Below are 20,733 nucleotides of genomic sequence, written 5' to 3'. Positions count from 1 at the left end.
GGACATATTGACAGATAACATAATCTCCACATGACATATTTATTTTATGAATCAAAAAAGATACATGACAAAGAACACGTGATAGTGTAAGCAACTTCTACAGACATTTTGAAGTTACGCGTCTTATGTTTTTATGTATTTGATAATTTACCAGAAAATTAAATTTACATAAAAATGTGTATCCAATTATTTCTTACAAGTCTTTTCCAGAATGTTTTTTGTTCAGAGGAATAATTAGTGAGATTCTTGTCAATTATGTTTCATAATGTATATTGGTGTTTATATGAAATGGTTGTTATTATTGTCAGCTGGTAATGAAAATTAGAATTAGTAGATGGATCTAATGAAACTTCAAATATAATAGTTTGTCAAAATACATCCACTTTTTATAGACTTCAAATATACAAATAAGTGGCTAGGACAGACATACACACCTCCCTTTTGTAAATTAACTTTATTTTCTCTGTGCAAAGAGTACATACTATTAAACTATTTGCTGATGTCACAAGCGTCATAATTTCAAATAAAAATTTTGATGATTTCTGTTCAACATCAAACAGTTCTGTCTCATAATGAGTAGATGGTTTACTGCTAACAAACTGGCCCTAAATCTAATAAAATTTATAACAAATAACTCTCCACAATTTGCTTTAAGTATTGGTTATAGTGGGAAGTATATACAAGAGTCAATAAACACAAAATTCTTGGGTTTGCAAATTGATAATCACCTAAATTGGACTAATCATATTGATAAACTGATACCTAAGTTAGATCTCTGTTGCATGTCAGCAACTCTGACACACTCAGATCTGAATATTTTGCCTATTTTAACTATTTAATGAAATATGGAATAATTTTGGGGGGAAATTCATCAAACATCAAAAAGATATTCACTTTACAAAAGAAAATTGTTAGGTTATTGGCTGGTGTAAGACCTAGGAATTCATGTAGAAGTCTATTTAAGAGATTAGAGATCTTAGCTCTTCCATGTGAATACATATTCTTGTTAATGAATTTTATTGTAAATAACCAAGAACTCTTTCAAACTATACACCACGTCAACACAAGGAATAAAAATCTGCTTCATAGACCAATTTTCAACAGTCTATCATCAAATCTCACAAGTCTTGTAAATAAAAAGGCACAATTTAAATCAGCATTGAAAAGATACTTAATTACACAATCCTTTTACTCTGTCGATGAATCCCTAATGTCTAAAAGTAAGTCGTAATTTATCCTTTGTTTGTATTTTTGTGACATTTATATGACTTGTATTTGTATAACATGTATTGTATTATTATTACGACTTATTCCACATCCTATTGTCATCTGACTAAGTTATGGATCCATGGAATGTAATAAAGATGTATGTATGTATGCAAGAGTCTTTCTGCCTGTTGTTTTTTGGGGTGTGAAACTTAGTCTCTCATAAAAGAGAAGAGAGTTTGAGAGTACAGGTCTTGGAATATGTTTGAGATTTTAGAAGAGATCCGGTAACAGAATACTGGGAACAATTACATAATAAGAAGCTTCTTAATTTATTTTTTAATTAAAACTTTTAGTGCAGTTGAATTAAGAAGGATGTGATAGGCGATCATGGAACATATATGCGGCATATGAGAAATACAAAGTTCTGATCCAGAAATGTAAAGGAAGGAGACAGTTTGGGAAACCTATTAAGAAACTACTGGCATACATATATTACAGTACGTGAGGTATTGCAGGCAGCATTTCACACAGCAGGTCAACGGAGTGTGCTTCGACGTAGATCTACTTCAGATCCGTGGTCGGTAGATGGCAGCAGAGTCTGTTACAGTGCGCAAAGAATGATAATCGAATATCCCTCATTCTCCCGCGATGGCGGGATGTGTCCGCTGCTTTTCAGATGTTGCCATCCCTGCGTACGAGAAAATGGCGTAACTATTCTGTATCGTTTCTGTCCACTGCATTTCTTCTGTCATATATTGCGAGGTCGTGCAAGTTAATGTGACGTTATTTGAGCATTTGTTGAATTTATGTGTGTTATCTTTCCCTTGTGTGGAGGACTTAAAGTAACAACTATTTCGAACATGTCATTTCATGCAATATACATGCACTTCAAAACTTTTGACACAAGTACAAGAACATGTGGTGGCATAAAGGAGTAATTATATTGATATTTATTTCTTTAAATGACTTCTGTTTTGAAGTGACTCAGAATATATAACAGGATTTTGTGATCACAGTGATGAGTCTTCAACTCTCATAAGAATAATCAAATTTACGATCAGTTGAACAAGTTTCTGTTTCTGAAGGAAGAGGCTGAATTACAGAGAGAAGAATGTTGGTGATTTCTATCCTACACCCTTATAAATTAATTATTGTAGCTGTGAATTTTATAACAGAATAGTAAGACAAAAACAGAAAATACAGTGGAGTCTGTATAAATTTTATACAGGCTCTCCAAGATGATATTGAAACACTGCAGCCAAATGATAACAACACAGAAACTGCTGAACAATGCTGACCGAAACTTTGCAGCAGAGCTACAATTACAAGTTGAGATACTGGTTGGGAAGTGGAAGAAGTTGGTTGAAGGAGCAAAACATTTGTTTGAAAGATGCTTTTAGAGGGAAGTAAGATGGTAAGTTGGATATTCCCACACCTGGTTTAAAACCTGGCCGTAATGTTGGAATAAAACCTGTAATTGTCTCATTCTTGCCATTTTAAAGCGAACAGCTAAAGAAAATGACCTGTCTGTGGTGAACGCATCTTTTCACGTGTCTCACTGGTCTGTGCAACCGTATGGAACTGGTATCAGCAGGATGAAGTATGTAGGTATGTATACAGCACTTCAGCTCACTAGAGAGTAATTATAATCAGGCATACTATAAAGTATAGATAGAAGATGATGGTGTTGTTCTTCCAAGTTGTGGTGCTCTGTGGATTTGGAGAAACATACTGTCTTTGAAATTTGGTGTCTTCCTATGAGTCTTCTTGATGTCACAACCCAAAAAAAAACACATTGTCACTTTCAAATCTATAGTTGCAACAAATGCTTCATTTTACTGGCAGTTTTAAATTTTATACTTCAAATTGATCGCTTCATTTAAGTTGGTAAATGTGATTTCAATGACAATATAGAAGTTGTTACCTCAGTAGATCAATGCCAAAAATAACTTTGAAGTCTGATTCTTAACTTGAAGAGATTCTGCTTTATGATATTATGAACCACCATTAAAATATAGTTGTATTATATTGTGGACATGACAACTGTTATATATGTATGTGTGTGTGTGGGGGGGGGGGGGGGGGGATGCATGCATGTAGTTACACAAAACTGACTGCTCAGCATATACATTTAGATGATATTATTATAGGTTGTATTTGTTAACGGAAACTGAATGGTTTAGTGCTATCTGAAGCAAGATGCGTAACTGAGACAATGCACATTCATATTTGAGGTTATGTCTTTGGTGGTGATGTGTTAAGTTTCTTCCATGGGGGCGATGAATGCCTCACCATTCCATCTACTTGGACTGATCCAACCTGGACAAAAGTAAGATTTGTTTTATTGGAAGGGATGAAATACAGTTATGAGGTATGGTCCTTTATATGTTTAGAAAGGGATTGTTTTTAAAGAAGATGGCTATCTGCTGGGATGTGGCGTCGTGTAGTCTTGCAGATATGGACGTGCGTTTCGGAGGAGCTTACCATCTCCGTCATCAGAGTGATGATACAGGCAATAAGCTCCTCTGAAATGTTTGGTTGATATATACCATATTACATGGTGCTATATCCAAGAAACAACCATCTTCATACTCATCTTGAAAGTATCAGATCTCACTGGAATATTTTTAATTTTTATAATTAAATTTTTTCATTCTAATTGTGTTAGCTCGATGTCAAGGAAGAAGGAAGGAAGAAGTATGTGCCTGCTTCATCGACTGGAAGAAGGCTTTCGATCGAGTAAAATGGAAGAAATTAATGAGGATCCTACAAAGAATTGGAATTGATTGGAGAGATAGAAGACTAATCAAAAACCTGTATATGCAGCAAAAAGTCAAAGTGAGACTGGACTCAGGAGACACCAACAGCGTTGAGATAGGTAGAGGTGTAAGACAGGGATGCTGCTTATCACCAATTCTTTTTAACCTGTACGGGGAATGGCTAGCCAAGGAAGCTCTGGAGACTTCAAAACTGGAGGAAGAGTCATAACGACTGTAAAGTACGCAGACGACTTAGAAATATTGGCGAAGTAAGAGGAGGAATTACAGAACATGATGGACAAGTTAGTGGAAACAGGTAGAGAGTATGGAATGGAAATCAACATTGAAAAATCAAAGGTAATGAGGATAGCACCGAGAGCAGAACCATTGAACGTTGTAATTGGAAACCAACAGATGGAGAATGTGGAGCATTTCAAGTACTTGGGACGACGGACACCCTATGCACCAAGGAAGTAAAAGCAAGGATAGCCATGGCCAAGGCAGCTTTCGTCAAGAAGAGGATACTTCTCACTAGCAAGTTGGGCTTGGAGATGAAGAAGAAACTAGTGAAGTGTTACGTATGGAGCAGAGACTTGGACACTCAGGAAGAAGGAACAGAAATACCTGGAGAGTTTTGAAATGTGGTGTTGGAGAAGAATAGAGAAGATCAGGTGGACGGATCGAGTGACCAACGAAGAAGTATTGAGGAGAGTCAACGAGCAAAGAAACATTCTGCAGGCGATTACACGAAGGAAAGCCAACTGGCTGGGACATATTATGAGAAGGAATGGATTACTGAGTGATATCATCGAAGGCCAGGTTGAAGGAAAGCGAGGACTGGGAAGAAGACTGATACAGCTAACCGACGACCTTAAACAAGGAAAGAAGATGACGTTCCAGGAATTAAAACTAGAAGCCGAGAATAGGGACAACTGGAGAGCTCTTTTTGCGCAGAGCAATGGACCTGTCGTAAGACAGAACACTTAATAATAAATAATTGTGTTAGAAATTGATTATTTAGGAAAACGGGATTTACCCTTCATGTCTAAAGTGTTAGGTGTGTGATGGTCAATTTAAATTTTTAAACAGCTGGTATGGTAATTCTGTGTAGCCAGTACAAGTCTGTAACAGAAACCTGGGGTATGAAGACAAAGAGTGGCCACGTGATAGTCACTCCGTTGGCAGACGCACGTGGAAATGAACACAGAAATTGTTTTGTTTTTTTGTGTTATGTACTTAGAAACATGCTTCAACCTGAATTGAAACCTGTGATTCCAGTCTGAATGGTCCATATCATAGAACGCACAGCCATGGCGATCTGTTGTATGCAATTAATTGTTAACTTTTTCAGCATTGTTGTTCATGGGGGTGGCAGTGTAATGAGTCAAGCTAGATCGCTGTGGCGACTGGAATTGGCAAGAACCAAATGGGCAGGCGGCTTCATGAACTGGTATCATCCGATGAGGATCCGCCACCTTACTACTGTTCGATACTTGGGAGTTAATGAGAACAATGAGCTCTACCTAGTAAGAAAGTATGTTAACTATGGAAGATAAATAGCATAACCGTAGAATAAGAGAAGTATGGATTTTACAGAAATAGGTTGTGAAGTTGGAACTGGCTCAGGGTTGTATCCAGTGGTTGACATTTGCATTAGCAGTGTTGAACCATTGGATTCTACTGCCAGTAGAGATGGCTGGCAACTGAGAAGTCACATAACCCATATTAAAATATTTGCTGATGGTTGCAGTTCAATACAATTTAACTGGATTAATAAAAACACAATACTGCTGTGAGTGTACAAGGCCCACACATGACACGTCATGTTTTAACCTCCTCGCACTAGTCCGTCAGTCGCCTTACAGCAGTTGAAGTGCAAGGATAATTTCTTCAGAAGTGCAAAAAAGTGTTCGACCATTTCATTCTTACTTAACGTGGCCAGCATTTGTTTATGATTAGATTTCCAGATTCTCCTGTGCCGAAGAAATTGACAATTTCTTGTTTGGTGAACTGTTTTTTCTGTAACAGGAACTCTACACTGCAGGTCATTAAATTTGAGCGAAAGCTTGAGTGCGTGCATCACCGAACACAGTGGACATTAGCAACATATAATATAAAATGTATTTTTGTTTGTTTTCTGATTTCAGCTTGATTTATTTTTTTTTAGAATAGAATGTGTGTCAGGAATGGGTTGCATGACTTTACAGTCGTTCTGTGCATATGCTCATATAAACAGAACTTGGGCAGAGGTGGTAATGATGTTTTAGTTTTTGTTCCTCAGAATCTGAAGCAGTTTCATTTCTGCATTACATGAGATTGAGGCCTACATGCATTATATACAATGCCTGACCCATCAGTAATTATAAACCTTATAACATTTAACTAGAAGGACCCCAAGAGTAAACAGTCTTGCAAAGATTTACTACAACCCAAGTATAAAATGTCTTTACTATTATAGGTTTATGACTTACAGTTTTTTCTTCAATTTCTCTCAGTTAGAAAACAAATGATTTTAATGAGTTGACACGTATTGTAATATCGTACGCTCTTGAACAGAACAGCTGGGCAACTGGTGTTAATAGCTTTTGCTTTGAAAGTTAGGATGAGAGTATATTCATCTCTGTATTGGAAAAATGCATGTAACATTTTACATTTTTGCACGCAGAGATGATGCTACACTTGCCTCGTCCACTTTCTGCTTGCGACAACAGAAGGATGACCTAAAAGTTGTCCTGGAAGAAAGGGATCTAGAAGTGATCGGAGCTCCCATCATCAAATATGGTGACAGTACTGTCATTGTGCAGCACTCAGAATCAGGGCTGTGGCTCTCGTACAAGGTCTGTATACGTATTGTCCGTCAACTAAATTGGGTCATAATAGATGTGGTGGAAAGTAAGGTGTTTACTTTTCAAGTTACCAGATTTGTAACGTAAGAATTTGAAATTATTATATAATATTAAATAAGTGTTGACAAAGAGAGTTGTAGTTTTACCTGACAGTCATTGCACAATGAATAATAATGTGGCATTGTAACATGCAGTTATGGAGAAACCAAATACTATCTTACTGAAACTGTTCAGAAGCAAAATTTAAAATGTTTCTTCAAAGAAGAAATCTTGTTAAGGACACCATAGAATCATTGCACTAATATGAAGTTTAATAAAATAAATGGAAATAAGCTGTAAAATATTTATAGCAGATTCTGTCACAGCCTAGAATTAATTATAATCTGACTTTTTTCTGTGTTCTTAACATGCTCACACAGCTAAGCCATTTTTAACAAAATTCTAACATTTTGAAGTATTACATTTGAGAAGTGATTGGCAGTCGATCAGTGATTCAAGGACTTTCGAAAGGTACCTGCATACACTATCTAGTTACAGGATGTGAAACTGTGTTCTCAGTTTTCTGAGAAAGGCGCTTTTTGTCTTATCAGGGCATATTCCTATCGTCGCTGTATGATCCTGGTCAAAGAGCAGCATGCCTTTAGAAGTCAAAACATAACGCTTTCAGAACACACTTTGAGCATGTAGTTTTATTCTGTCACTGCATGCAGTTACCTTAATGGAATTCATTGAAATTTGTAGGTCATTTGTCATTCATATCTGTAGAACATGAAATACTACTGAAGATGACTGAGAGGTAAACCAGCAGCCAAGTACCTGGGAGTGAATGTGTTAAACATCTGATATAAAAATTATAGAATTTTGTGATGAGAATGCTGTATGTTGTGTACTTTCAGCAACGTGAGAAGCTGCCAGTGCTATCCTGTGAACACTGTCCAATGGTGTGGTACCACAAGCTCTGTGCCAAAGCAGAAGGTGAGTGTGTAATGAGATAATGTTCGTAATATATATCGTAATATTTTTTACTTGAAACAAAAATGTTGACTGCCTCATGTGAGGGTTATTTTTATGAGTCCAGTGTCTGTTCCTTTATCGATCAATGATGTACTGTCAGAAATGTTTCTACTGAACAGATTGTTTTTAAACTAGGTATGAACATCATTACATTGAATGTCGCTCCAGACATATTTCTTATATTCCTGTCTCTTCAGTGGTTCCAGACTTGCAGACATAGCAGTTGTTTCCTAGAAGGACCAGTTACTAGTACAGTTCTATCTTTTTCTATTTTAATTTAGGCAAGGACACGAAACCTCTTTGAGACTGAGTGCCATAAATTCTAAAAATGTACAATAAAAGCTTGTCATGTGATCACACCATGTGCCCCCCCCCCCCCCCAGTAACATTTTTTAATAACATATATTATTATTTTGTACACATAGTACATTATAAGTAGCAATAAAAATTAGAAACTGTAACAATAGTACAAACAACTTTATTTATAAATTTAAAAATTTCCAGAATAACATATTTCTCACTGTCAGTGAGGTTTTTGTTGCTGGATTTTAAATAATTTTAATTCAAGTCACGCTGTTGTGTGGTGACTTAATCAGTGACACTAAAATCTGTTGCTACACGTGGTATCACACTCTCTAAGTCTACTAATGATATTATATAACATTTGTCTCCTTTTTAATTTGCAAAATATATTTTTTTTGTCTTCAGACAGTGCAGAACTTCTTGCATGAGCCCAGGCATTTAATATAAGCCTGCATTTAAATTCCCAATAGTGAATGTGATAAGACAGCATACATTGTCTCTTTCTTGATTAGCTTTGTGTATCTTAAGGTGCGCTAATTGACATCAATAGTAAAAGGTAAAAGTAAAGCTGTCCCACTATACGCCATGTAGGCGTTTGGGGGGAGAGGAGGTATAGCTCCTCTCTTCCTTGACCTCGGCACTAGATGGGGGTGAGTGGTCAGCATCACGCCCCGGCCGGCTTTACCCCCGGGAAAGGACCCCGGTACCCATTGTAGAGGAAGCTGGGTGGGCCCCAGAGCCGGTCTGGACGCAGAGGCTAGAGGAAAAATCCTCTGCCCCCGTCGGGGATCGAACCCCGGCCGTCCAGCCCGTAGCTAGTCACTATACTGACTGAGCTATCCCGGCTCATTGACATCAATAGTACTGCCTTTAATATTATCTTGGAGTAGAAAAGAGAATTGTCCTCTCTACATCTTGTTTAGTGTCCTGTAAAATATAGAGTATCCCAAAAATATGTATGCACATTATAATATGGATTATTAGCCTTGTTATTCATCTTCATGTGTTATGTTTATGAGGGGAGTCTAGTGTGGTCTACACTTAACAGATGATACCATGATTCATATACACAAATGGTGGAGGGTTGATTGAGTTTCAAGCAATGCAAATTCATTGAATGTCTGTATATATCTTTTTGGGACAGTCTGTATCATGAACTGATGTAAGCAATACTCCTGAAGTATCTGCAGTTTTCTTTGCTGGATCAAAGATATTTTGAATTCTTCCTAGATCATCAGACCTAAAGTAGTCATAAAAATTCTTTACAGTTGATTTACTTTGTCTTCGCCATATTACGCTTGTATCTAACACATGCACACTTTATTTTAGTGAGCGCACAACTTCTGAGAAACAATTTGTTGATTCTCTTTCAGGTTTGAATGACAAGCGCACACAAGCCGCCATCTTCCGTCGCCTGGATTTGTTACCAGAAGAAGAGCAGTCTGTGATATTAACTAAATTCCGAGGAGTAGAGACCTCAAGTCTCCGTGAGCAGAATGAGTTTCTCATGATGCTGCTAAGAGCACACTATGAAGGAAAGCAAGCTCGCCACACTCAGCGAGTTCCTTAATCAGTACCTGGGAGGGAGTACCATCTTCATGAAGGCCAAACGTTCTTTCAGCTGCTGAAGCGCAAGGGCTCACGAGATGATTTTGGACCAGTTGCGAAGGAATTGAGTCTGCCAATGAATGCTGCACTGTGTAAGGTAAAATAGCATGTTACTGGATCAGTACCTGAAACTTAAAATTCTGCCGTATTGCTTCTTTCAAGTACTTCAAAATAATTTTGCTCATGTTTCGTCATGCTGTTACTATCGTAGTCTCTTCTTATGATGGGGTGAGACTTTGTCTCTGTGGAACTGTGGCTGCTAATGGGCCCATTCTCCATCCCCCAGATGATACATGAGTGAATATGGAACTTGATTAAAGTGAAGGACTTAGACGGAAACTTGTCTCAGTGCCACTTTGTGCACCACAAATTCCACACGGACTGCCCTGACATAACCCAAGGCATCCAAGGTGAGATGCTGTTGCAATAAAAAACTACAGTTAGAAATGAGAGCTGCACTCTGTGTTGAGAACAAACTAACGTCCCATTTTACAAATGTTAATGAATGAAATTCTATTTTTACGCAATTAAAAATCAGTATCACTTTTTCAGTTTGTGTAATGATTTTTTATTACACAGAAGCACATGACAAGAAGTAACATACAACATAATTTCCACCCCTGATCACCATTACTCCCACCTTGCATGTAGCCAAGTTCCTCCTTTGTGCTTAGTCATTTTTGAGAGTCTCATCTCACATGATCTTATTATTTGCATCTCCATTAATTTATAATTAATTGCTGTTCGTTATTATAAACATTTGTGAACTGTATACTTATCTTCCTTGACTCTCGTGTGTGAGTGCGCACGTGAGACAGAGAGAGATATATATAACTTTCTTTGAATGTAAGTTAATACTAATAAGTTTATTTTTGTGTTCACTTTAAAGGGACTTCCAATGAATATTTCTCTTCTATAAATTGAGTAGTTGGTGTACATTGTATATTGACTTTATTTGTTGTTGTTATTATGTGAACAGCCACGGTGGTCTAGCGGTTAGAACGCTGGCCTTGTAATCCTGGGGTCTCGGGTTCGAATTTATAACTTGTGTTGGGCAAGGCCGTGGTCTAGGCAACACGGAGTTTTCCTCCGTGGCATCCCAACAATTACTCCATTCACACACAGAAGAAGGCAATGGCAAACCACTTGTGGATCATCTGCCAAGAACGTATATGAACAGGTCCCAGTCCGAGAAAAGGAGGGAATGATCCTGTTCATATGGACCTGTCGTCACACAGAACACTAAATAAATAAAATAAAATAATTATGTGAACAGGAAAAGTGGTTTTTCATTTTGAAAGAATAAAAAATCTTTAAGGGTGTTCAGCAGCAAAGAATTGAAGAGAATATTTGTGACTAAGAGAAATGAATGCAGAATTTAAGAGAATTACATTGAACTCCATAAGATGTACATTTAATGTAGTAGTATGATTAATGAAGGATTATAATATGGTCATCATGATTTAAACAGTAAAACAGATGACTTCGTTTCAAACACTTCATGGTAGAATCAGACATGAATAGTATTTTCGAAATGGATCTTAAGAAACTAGCATGTGAGCATATAAATTGTACTGAACTAATTATGGATTGTGTCCAGTGGTGGTTTTTTTTGATGAACCTACAAGTTCTGCGCACGTGGGATTGGCTGAATAACTGTCAACTCCTGCACCACGGAATTAGCAAATCACTGAATTGTAATTCTGTATTGCAGCCTTTAATGGGTTAGTCTAGTGTTACTCAGACTGTACTTTACAGAACACTGGCAATATATTGAGTAATCTCAAGGGTTCTAAGAAAGAATTTTGTCAAATGGTGGACTGACTCAGTTGTCAAATACCTTTGCTGTTATGGCAATATAGTTAACTTGATACACTGCGTCATTACACTTTTAAGTCACACTGTAACAATTTAGGGAAACAAGGTTATCAGTCATTGTTGTGTGCATTTTTAATGCCCTCAGCATGCATATTTAGGATGTGTGCAGCAGTACTTTATTGAAAACGGTGCAAATTAGAGATGAACTTCACATCTCCCAATACATTTTACCAGTTTTTATAAAGTTAGGACTGGCAGAAGAGTGGTGATGACTGTCATTCATAGTGACATGAAATCTGAGTGTCAGTATATGTGTAACATTATTTGGATGACCAACAACAAACAGTCTGTGTGATGCTGTGTGACTCCAGAGGGTAGCGTACCTAGCGGACGTTCTTACGAAGATACGTGAACAAAATTTTAAGGTGTGACTATCACAGTTATCTTGGCATGTGAACAAATTTATATATAAATAAAATAGAATTTTGGAGGACGTGTACTGGTTGAAAAAAATGTTTCTGGCTGTTTTCAACCATTGGATGACTTTTCCAATGAACTTGAGAGCTGGATAAGTGATGATTTTCTTTCAGATACAATTGAACGTGTATGAGACCTACAAGTTGCAGTGAACGTTTTCAGTGGTTATGAAACCTTTGTACGTTCTCTGTCACAGAGAAAGGTTTGTTATTAGAAACAGATATAAGAAATATGACACTTCAGCAGGCCGTGGTTTTGAAAGATACATTAATAAACATTCCTCTTGGTAACTTTTGTGTCAGTTTGAAGGAAGATTGTCCACAAATTCCAAGTGTAGCTGTGAAGAAGCTACTTCCATTTCTATGTACATATATATGTGAAACAACATTCCCAAGATAAGATCATGAACAAACTCCACCCTGCAAGGATTATTTTCAAAAGTTTATAATCAGCTATCCAGTACATTTCCTGCTTTTACGTAGTGCAAAGGATCTCTGTTACGTTCATAAATCCAACCACTGGAGCCTAACCTGAGTCATTGAATCCATTACATGCCCTTCATGTTTTCTGAGCACAATTCTAATGTGAATTTCTCATATCCTTTGTGCACATTACGTGTCTGACCCATTTTATCCTCCTTGATTTAATCACCCAAACAGTACTAAGTTCTGAAGCTCTTTATTATGCATTTCTTTAGACCACTCTTACATAATCTTCCCAAGGTTCAGATATCTTGTCTGAAAGATAGTGCATTTTACTCATATACAGAAAACATATTGTTTTCCCAGGATCCCCCATCCTCTTCAGGGCACGCTAGCCCAACTACCCGTTCATCACCAGCTCCAACACTGGAAGTACCTGAGAACAACATAACAGACAGTGGTACCAGTGGTCTGCGACCGCGTTCTTCTACAGTGGGCGCTGCAGAAGGCGAGACAATGAAACGGGAACTACAAGAAAAGCAGTCAAATGGCAGCCTTTCTGCCAGCAACTCCCAGCAACAGTTGAATTCCGTCACTCCTCCCAATGGACAGCAGAAGACCAGTCCCATGATGAATATGTGAGTTCCTTTTGTGGTGTTGTCAGTTGGTTGATAGAATTTCTTTTTTAAGTCTGTTCTCAAGTGTTATGTTTATATGGAACTCTTAGCTTATAAACAGTCAAACCTAATGCCTGATGAATTTAAACTACATAAATCTACATTTTGTTAATAAAATTTCTTCCACGTTATCATTAATGTGTATACCGTCATGTTAGTATTCTTCTAGAATTAGAGATGGACATTTACTTTGTTACAAATGTAATGATTGTACTCTCATGAACTGTTTGCAAGAGCCTCTTCTGTGAAAATTGGATAAAACCTTTTCTTTGAAGGATTGTTTCATCGCCACTTCCTCCCTAATCTTAAATGTTTACTGATGTCACTATGCAGGAAATACAGTTATTTATATGTAATATTTGTACAGATGGAGCATCAGCAAAGATACAGTCCGTACTATAACATCTTTCTGAACCCTCATATACAAGACAGATTTTTGTATTCTGAGATCTCTCCATTTCAGTGACAAATATTAACCTTATAATACACAAGATGAAAACTGTAACACAGTTTGGAAAATGAGAGTAATTATGTCGGTGATTCTCATGCTAAATATTAAAGTCTCATTTTCAGATAATAAATATGAAAGGATCAGTAAACAATTTGGGATACAGATCTACAAAGTGTGTGACTGAAATGGATATTTGTGTGATATGACAATTACAAATGCAGTGATGGACATGATTTGTGTAGTACAGGGGTCGTCAACCTTTTTATACCTACAGCCCACTTTTGTATCTTTGTTGATGGTAAAATTTCCTTACCGCCCACCGGTGCCGCACATACTGCCCACCACCATGAAAGAGGTACAGCTCGAAGACTGAATGATGGCCGTTATGCGCACTAAACTCATGCCTTTGATACGGAGCTCATTTGTTGCTCCTTCATCCACGAGTTTACTTCGAGAAGTGCCCGGTGAATTATTATCTATATTCAAAATTTTAGAGATGGAATTCAAAAGTAAATTGCAAAAGCATATTTTAAAAAGTCAAACTCGCGAAGTTGTTAGCAGTGTATTCGTTATATGAAGGAAGAACCAAATTTGTAACAACGGACAAAAACCCACACTGCCCACCATGAAAGCTTGAATCGCCCACTAGTGGGCGGTACGGACCAGGTTGACGACCCCTGGTGTAGTATAATGTCTTCCTCTGATTTATGAGACAATTTGCATATTATGAGAATACATTGCTCTTGTCCTGTGAGGACGAGAATGCTGCAGGAACTGACTAAAACAGAGTTACATTTTGACGGGGTGAGGGGTGATCTGATTGAAGTGTATGTATGTATGTATGAGAATAAGATTGCAAGGGGTTGTAACACATGTCTGGAAAGAGAAATTAACTGTTGCGTGGTCTATAGGTTTGCGTTATGATAAAACATTTGCAAATTCTGAAAGGGGTTAGATTCTTTCTCAGTAAAAAATACAACAGTTTCATAAGTTAGTGGATATTTTAAGCAAAGCTGGAAATTAAAATTTGTTCCTTTGATTATCTATCACCAGAAACTTCATGTTTTTTTAAGCATATTTAGATATTTTTATCTAGTTTTGGCATTCTGTGGTAGAATAAGAGAAGAACAGCTTCTTTCAGAGGACTGTTTGAAATATTCCAAAATTTTTGCAGAATTAACTGTGGGAAAATCTCAAGCATACTGAACAGACAGCACATTGATAGTAGTAACTTACGTGATTTTTATATTCTAAGAATCCAGAAACTGTCAACTAAATCGACATAGAAACAAACGTGCACTAACCCCAATCATTCAATGCTGGAGTTCACTCAAACATCAGTATATCAGATGCTTCGAGAGACATAAATTTAACCTCAAATGTTCTTCAGGACCAAACTATCTTAAGCAAAAACTGTAATAAAGAGTTTCAGGTTGGGGATGGAACAGTACTTAATGATGAAAACAGAACTAAACTATAATATGTGAATAAAAATTATGAGTATAAAGCCATGAAAAACAGTCTGGCTAGTATAAAGTTTTAAGAATTCGTATATTCTATATTTTTATGACACTTTTAAAGAAGGAAATTGTAACATATTTTGTAATTAATGTGTACATAATGAGAAGTAATAACAGATGAAGAAGTTACAGTTGTATGTTTACTAACTCTGTACCATTACTTAAGTAAAATACATAACTGTAGGTCACCTGAAGATCTTATAAATACAGCAAAATGTGGAGTATCATCTTCATCATGGACGCTACAAACCAGGGTGGGGGTGTTAGCCCCATGCCCAACACCCCCAACCTGGAAGACCAGGCCTCCGTATTTACATCACCTGGAAGCAAGGTGGTCCAGCTATACCCCCAGAATATCATACAAAAACAAAATAGATCACGTCTGTTGAAATATTTTTGTTAATAGTATTGAAAAATTAAATAATAAATGAATCTAAAAGAATGTGAAATATCTAGGTAATAACATTGTGGGTGTACACTGTCTGAAAATAAGCTTGTCAGTGTCGTTTGATTTGTTGATTCAGGAATTGCATAACTGTTATTTCGTAGAGCAATCGCCCACATAAATGTAGGGCAGTAGTTTAACATTTTAGAGACAGACACATGTTTAGGGTTTTAAATTCTGTTATACCTTCAAAAATTTTGCAGTATTTAACAAGCTGAAACATGGGAGATAGGAGAGAATTTTCACAGTGTATTCAACTGAAAACTGTAATTTCTCCAGATTACTTTTACACCAAGCATTGAAACAAAACATTGATTTTGTGAACAGATTCCTGAAAGTTGGTCACACCTCAAAGACATCACCAACACAGGAGCTGAATCAGGATGTGGCAAGGCAATCTGGATCATGGCGCCAAGCCATCTTCAATCGGATGCTGACGCCTAACAAGAACCTGTCTGGTAAACTTTAGTTTACTTTCGTTTGGAACCAGCACTGACAAATTTTTATGGCTTAAAGTATAATTTGCTTCATAACTTTTAATGAAGATTAACTGCTGGATTTTGTCAGGACCAGACAGATTTGTTATCAGTTTCAACAAGTGATTTTGTCCTCTTATTTCTTGAGTAGTTGTTGCTAGTAGTGGAGTACTGTATGAGGCTCAGAATGATTCAGTCTCCTGAAATTAGACATTTCCTTCACTAAAGATGCAGTGGTTATATGGAATAAATATAAATATAATACAGTAAAGTAAAGCCATCCCACTGCACGCCATATAGCTCCTCTCTCTCTTGTCAGCATCACGCCCAGGAAATGTATTAGACTAAGAGGCTCTGTGATTATCTGTTGTGATTCTCTCATCCGTTTGTTGTGTTCAAGCAGAGAGGGGCCTGGGGTTAATCAGTATAAAGCAGCACCCACTGAAGCGAGACAGAGAAGAACTGCGTGCTCTGTGGAAAAAAGCTATCAACCAGCAACTGCTGCTCTTATACGGATGGAGAAGGAGAATGCGAGGCTGCGAGGTATCTGTCAGAAATATTATAATGCTTGTTTTAGAACAGAACTGTATAATAAACAGTCACAAAGGAAACAGGAAATGTGGTCAGCTGTCAATATTCACAAATTTGTTCTTCTGCCTGTTTGTAATTGAGCTTCATGCAGTGTACACCGTGTTTCAAAAGTAGCTTTACAACTTCGCAGGAGAATATAAATTTATTTAAAGGACGTGCGCAATATTTTTAAATGCACAAATTTAGCCAAACACATCGAGTTTCACGCACGTAAACTGTAGTACGGAAATGTTGCGGCGGGTTTGAAGACGACGAAGGATTTCTGGACTCGGTAATTTTCAGTGACGAAAGCACGTTCCATGTCACTGGTAAGGTCAACGCCCACAACTGCAGGATTTGGGGTAGTGAAAATCCACGTACCTTCCTGGAACATGTTCATGACAGTCCAAAAGTTAATGTTTTGGGCCCTCAGCAAAGATAAAGTGTACAGCCCCTTCTTTTTCATGGAGAAGACTATTACCGGCATTGTGTATCTGGACATGCTCCAATAGTTCCTCATTCCTCAACTTGATGAAGATGACCAGGAAGGACGCATTCACTTCCAGCAAGATGGTGCACCCCCTCATTACCTCGGAGAAGTGCGCGAGTACCTCAACAACCGTTTCCCAGGTCAGTGGATTGGTCAGGCCGCACCAATAGCATGGCCACCTCGTTCCCCGGATCTAACACCTTTAGATTTTTTTTTGTGGGAATTTGTTAAAGATCGAGTGTACGTGCCACCCTTACCTGCAGATGTGGCCGAACTCCGAACTCGAATTACCACCGCAGTTGCTGAAGTGACACCAGAGATGCTACACCGCGTGTGGCAAGAAATTGACTACATAACAAATGGAAGTCACATTGAACCATAAAAATCTGATGGACATAAAACTTGAAGTGTTTGACTACATTTCTATGTTCTGAAATTATATGTTTCTCCTATCAGTTCACCAATATCTCACCCTCAAGTTGTAAAGCTACTTTTGAAACACGCTGTATTATCATCAACATTACTTGAAAAATTTATTGTGATGCTTTATTTATTTTTTTTAAAATCTTGGTTAAAACAAATTTTTTATGAACTGACAAATTATATTTATAATAATTAAATTTAATGATGGTGTAAGGCAATATAAACATATTAATAACTTCGGATTAATTGTTTCTACAGACATCAATGCATTTTGCCAAATAATTGGCACTAGGAGGCCAAGGCCCAATATGGGCTCTAGAGCCATTGGATGGATGGAGGAAGTGGCACATTGTGTGTTTGTAATTATATTCTCAATCATTCATTCTGCAATCCAAACATAAACAAGAGTGATCTAGCATTTACATGATTATGTATATTATCTTTTATCATCTGTGCACCAAGTTTTATGCTTGGTCTAGCTGATCATGTGTTGCAGTAGCGTAGTGGTAAACTATTTCACGCTAAAGTTAAAATCCAGCTTACAGCCCCACATGATGGGAGTTTAAATCCCCTGTGATAAAGGTTATTATGCATTCTTTGCACACATGCGTATACACAAAATATTTTGGTGATGTTTTGAACATCATGCCATTTGGGGAGATGAATCAGATATTTTCATTTGCTGTTCCATATCACATCTTGCCGTGACAACTGATTCTGCTTGCTCATCACTTTTTTCTCTGTCTGATGAGTCACTTTTGTGATCAAATTCATGATTATCACCAATTTCATTTTGAGTATAACCAGATTCTACTTCTGAAATATTGTCACATGCACAATCCAGAATTGGCACAATATCATCACTTGCATCATCATTTTGCACCATATTGTGCATTTGCTACAAGGGAAATTAAAAAAAAAAATTTCATCATCATCATCATCATCTAACTATCAAGGAGTTTGGGCCTAATGACCCATTCTGGCCTCAATCGTCCAGGAATTCTTTAAAGGGCGTCCTTTATTTCTTCTTCCTATTGGTTTGTGTTTCAAAATTAGATGTGGAAATCTGTTTTGCAATGTGTAAAAATTGTCATCAGACTATTTTAATCTTGTATTGATGTCCAGATTATGGTATGTACAGAGATTTGTATGCTTGTGACATCTGGTGAATATTTTACATGCTATTTAAAATAAACAGCAGTGTTTCTAATCCTGTAATGCCATTTGTCGTTGCTGCTACTTGGACATTTTAACACATTTTCAAACAGCAATGGGGTTTGGCTGCATTACACTGATATTTTATTATATCATTATTCATTATTATAAAATATTTTTCAATTCTTTTGCAGGAGATGAACATTATTTTTGTTATTCTGAAATTTTGGTTTGCAGGCATTTGTTTCCATAATTTTTTTCGTATCTTCCACACACTCGTGCTTTTATAAAGAAAGATAAGTAATGTTAGTAGTTTAAGTGTAAAAGTTGTGAAAAGTGGAAAGTAATACATAGTTTTTGTTTATCAGAGTTTATAACCTTATTTGCAATGATCTAATCACCTTGTGAATATGAAGGTATACCAGCATACACAAAGAAACAGCTATTGATTAATCTAATTTCTTCTTCTGAACACCAAACTCTCTGGTATTAGAATCGAAAGGTAACACTAAAATATGATTTTAGAATCTGTCCTCAATCCAATCCACCTCTAACAACAAATTTAAACTCTGATAATAGGACCTAGTGATTAGGAAGTGCTCCCACTACGTCCGGAATCCAATGAAGTCCGTATTTAATGCGTTCACTCTCAGGTAGCAGAACCTAGAGGTTTAATACTGCTAACAAAAATTCCACCATTTTATCCTGTAATGTTCCAGTACGAGGCCAGGAAATAACATTTTTCCTTTGCACAGTATATTTTTAAGTTGGAATAAATGTGCAATTATTATGTTGATATTGAAATTAGAGTAGAGCACTGATTGTTCATGGTAGTTGTGGGAGGCAAGGGCCCAGATAATCTAAAACACAGTTAATGCAGATTATATTTAATTAGCATTATCATCATCATCCGTGTAAGCAAAATAGGAACTTTCACAAATTTGTACATATTAACATACATATTCCTATTGCAAAACTTACTAAACATTCTTTTTTGAAGTCATTTTGTAAGCAAGTCCATAGATTTTGTTTTGATATTTCTGTTGGCCTTTTTTTTATATACTCACAAATTTGTAAAAAGGTCATCGTAATCAAAGTCATTTTCATTTCCCATGAAGTAAAGTGAAGATAAGGAAAATGTAATTACGCAGTCTGAGACCATGGATGAATTTGGGCCCCAGATAATCAGAGCTGTGCTGTAGTTTACTAATTTTGTATTTTATTGAATTATGAATAATAATTAACAACCACAGGATTGGTTACATCATCAGACACTGTAAAGTAACCCATTGTTTTGGCAGCCCGACAGGAGGAAGCGACAGTGAAGCGCATCAAGTTGGAATATGATGAGATAGGTTCATGTGTGCGAGAAGTAATGGAGGTGTGGGATCTCTTGGTGAGCAAGGAGAGTCGCGTCTCAACTCAGTGTGACTCCAAAATGCTGCTCCAAGCCATCAGGCAAGGTGAAGACATGAGATAATAGCAGATAATGGAGAAATAGTTCAGTGACAGGATTAAAATAATTTAATCTCAGAAATAATAAAGTTAAATCTGGGGTTATACGCATTTGAAGAGGGTTGGGAAGGATTGTTATCCTACCCCTTACATAACTATGAACAGAGAGGGAACTTCACTGACAAATATGTGGCATTTGGTAAAGTACACTAATAAAGCCAAATTTCATCATTTTATACTTAAGCATCTGTAGACTTAACATTATATTGTGTTGTATTTCTTAATACTGCTGCTTTGTATTTGAGGAGTTACTGGTTTCAATACCAGCCTGTTATTTTTTAATGTTTTTTTCCTTGTACTGTTGAAGGAGACATCACATTGGTGTTTTAAAATAAGCCATGACCAATTCGTTCATGTAACATACCATTCGTAATCACCTTATTTCACAATACAAGATGATTATAAATATTCTTTTCACTTTTAAAAAATGTTTTTAAAAAGGTAAGCTATGCACGATAATGAAATTTGTAGGGCATGAATAAAAACTCGTTTTGAAGTCAGTTACCTAATTTCAATGTGAGCCCAGCTGGTGATTCTACATGTGTCAAAATGATT

At 36.8% G+C, this 20,733-nt stretch overlaps 2 protein-coding genes across 6 annotated transcripts; both read left to right on the top strand.

Annotated features, from left to right (window-relative positions):
- Positions 1 to 1,697: 1,697 nt before the first annotated feature.
- LOC147872530 (ryanodine receptor-like) lies at positions 1,698 to 9,701 on the top strand. 3 transcript variants are annotated; one of them, XM_087356197.1, is made up of 7 exons: positions 1,698 to 2,623; positions 2,712 to 2,817; positions 3,444 to 3,538; positions 5,320 to 5,502; positions 6,634 to 6,805; positions 7,711 to 7,789; positions 9,505 to 9,701. In XM_087356197.1, the coding sequence occupies exons 3-7, from the start codon at positions 3,480 to 3,482 to the stop codon at positions 9,699 to 9,701; spliced, it is 690 nt and encodes a 229-aa protein (XP_087212323.1). In that variant the 5' UTR covers positions 1,698 to 2,623; positions 2,712 to 2,817; positions 3,444 to 3,479. The 3 variants fall into 3 exon arrangements, with proteins under 3 accessions (XP_087212323.1, XP_087212322.1, XP_087212324.1); XM_087356196.1 differs by having other exon boundaries at positions 1,698 to 2,817; XM_087356198.1 differs by lacking the exon at positions 3,444 to 3,538 and having other exon boundaries at positions 1,702 to 2,817.
- Positions 9,702 to 9,704: 3 nt separating this feature from the next.
- Positions 9,705 to 19,027, top strand: LOC147872529 (uncharacterized). 3 transcript variants are annotated; one of them, XM_087356200.1, is made up of 5 exons: positions 9,705 to 9,836; positions 12,823 to 13,094; positions 15,877 to 16,007; positions 16,429 to 16,568; positions 17,069 to 17,297. In XM_087356200.1, the coding sequence occupies exons 1-5, from the start codon at positions 9,816 to 9,818 to the stop codon at positions 17,105 to 17,107; spliced, it is 603 nt and encodes a 200-aa protein (XP_087212326.1). In that variant the 5' UTR covers positions 9,705 to 9,815; the 3' UTR covers positions 17,108 to 17,297. The 3 variants fall into 3 exon arrangements, 2 of the variants coding, with proteins under 2 accessions (XP_087212326.1, XP_087212325.1); XR_015537160.1 differs by lacking the exon at positions 9,705 to 9,836 and adding an exon at positions 17,319 to 19,027 and having other exon boundaries at positions 9,869 to 13,094; positions 17,069 to 17,225; XM_087356199.1 differs by lacking the exon at positions 9,705 to 9,836 and having other exon boundaries at positions 9,869 to 13,094; positions 17,069 to 17,298.
- Positions 19,028 to 20,733: the final 1,706 nt, after the last annotated feature.

The sequence above is a fragment of the Zootermopsis nevadensis genome, unplaced genomic scaffold (assembly GCF_977971745.1).
Source record: "Zootermopsis nevadensis isolate Lab colony 2312 unplaced genomic scaffold, Znev_1.0 Znev_ptg000026l, whole genome shotgun sequence".
Lineage (NCBI taxonomy): Eukaryota > Metazoa > Arthropoda > Insecta > Blattodea > Termopsidae > Zootermopsis > Zootermopsis nevadensis.
This window is presented reverse-complemented; position numbering and strand designations above follow the sequence as displayed.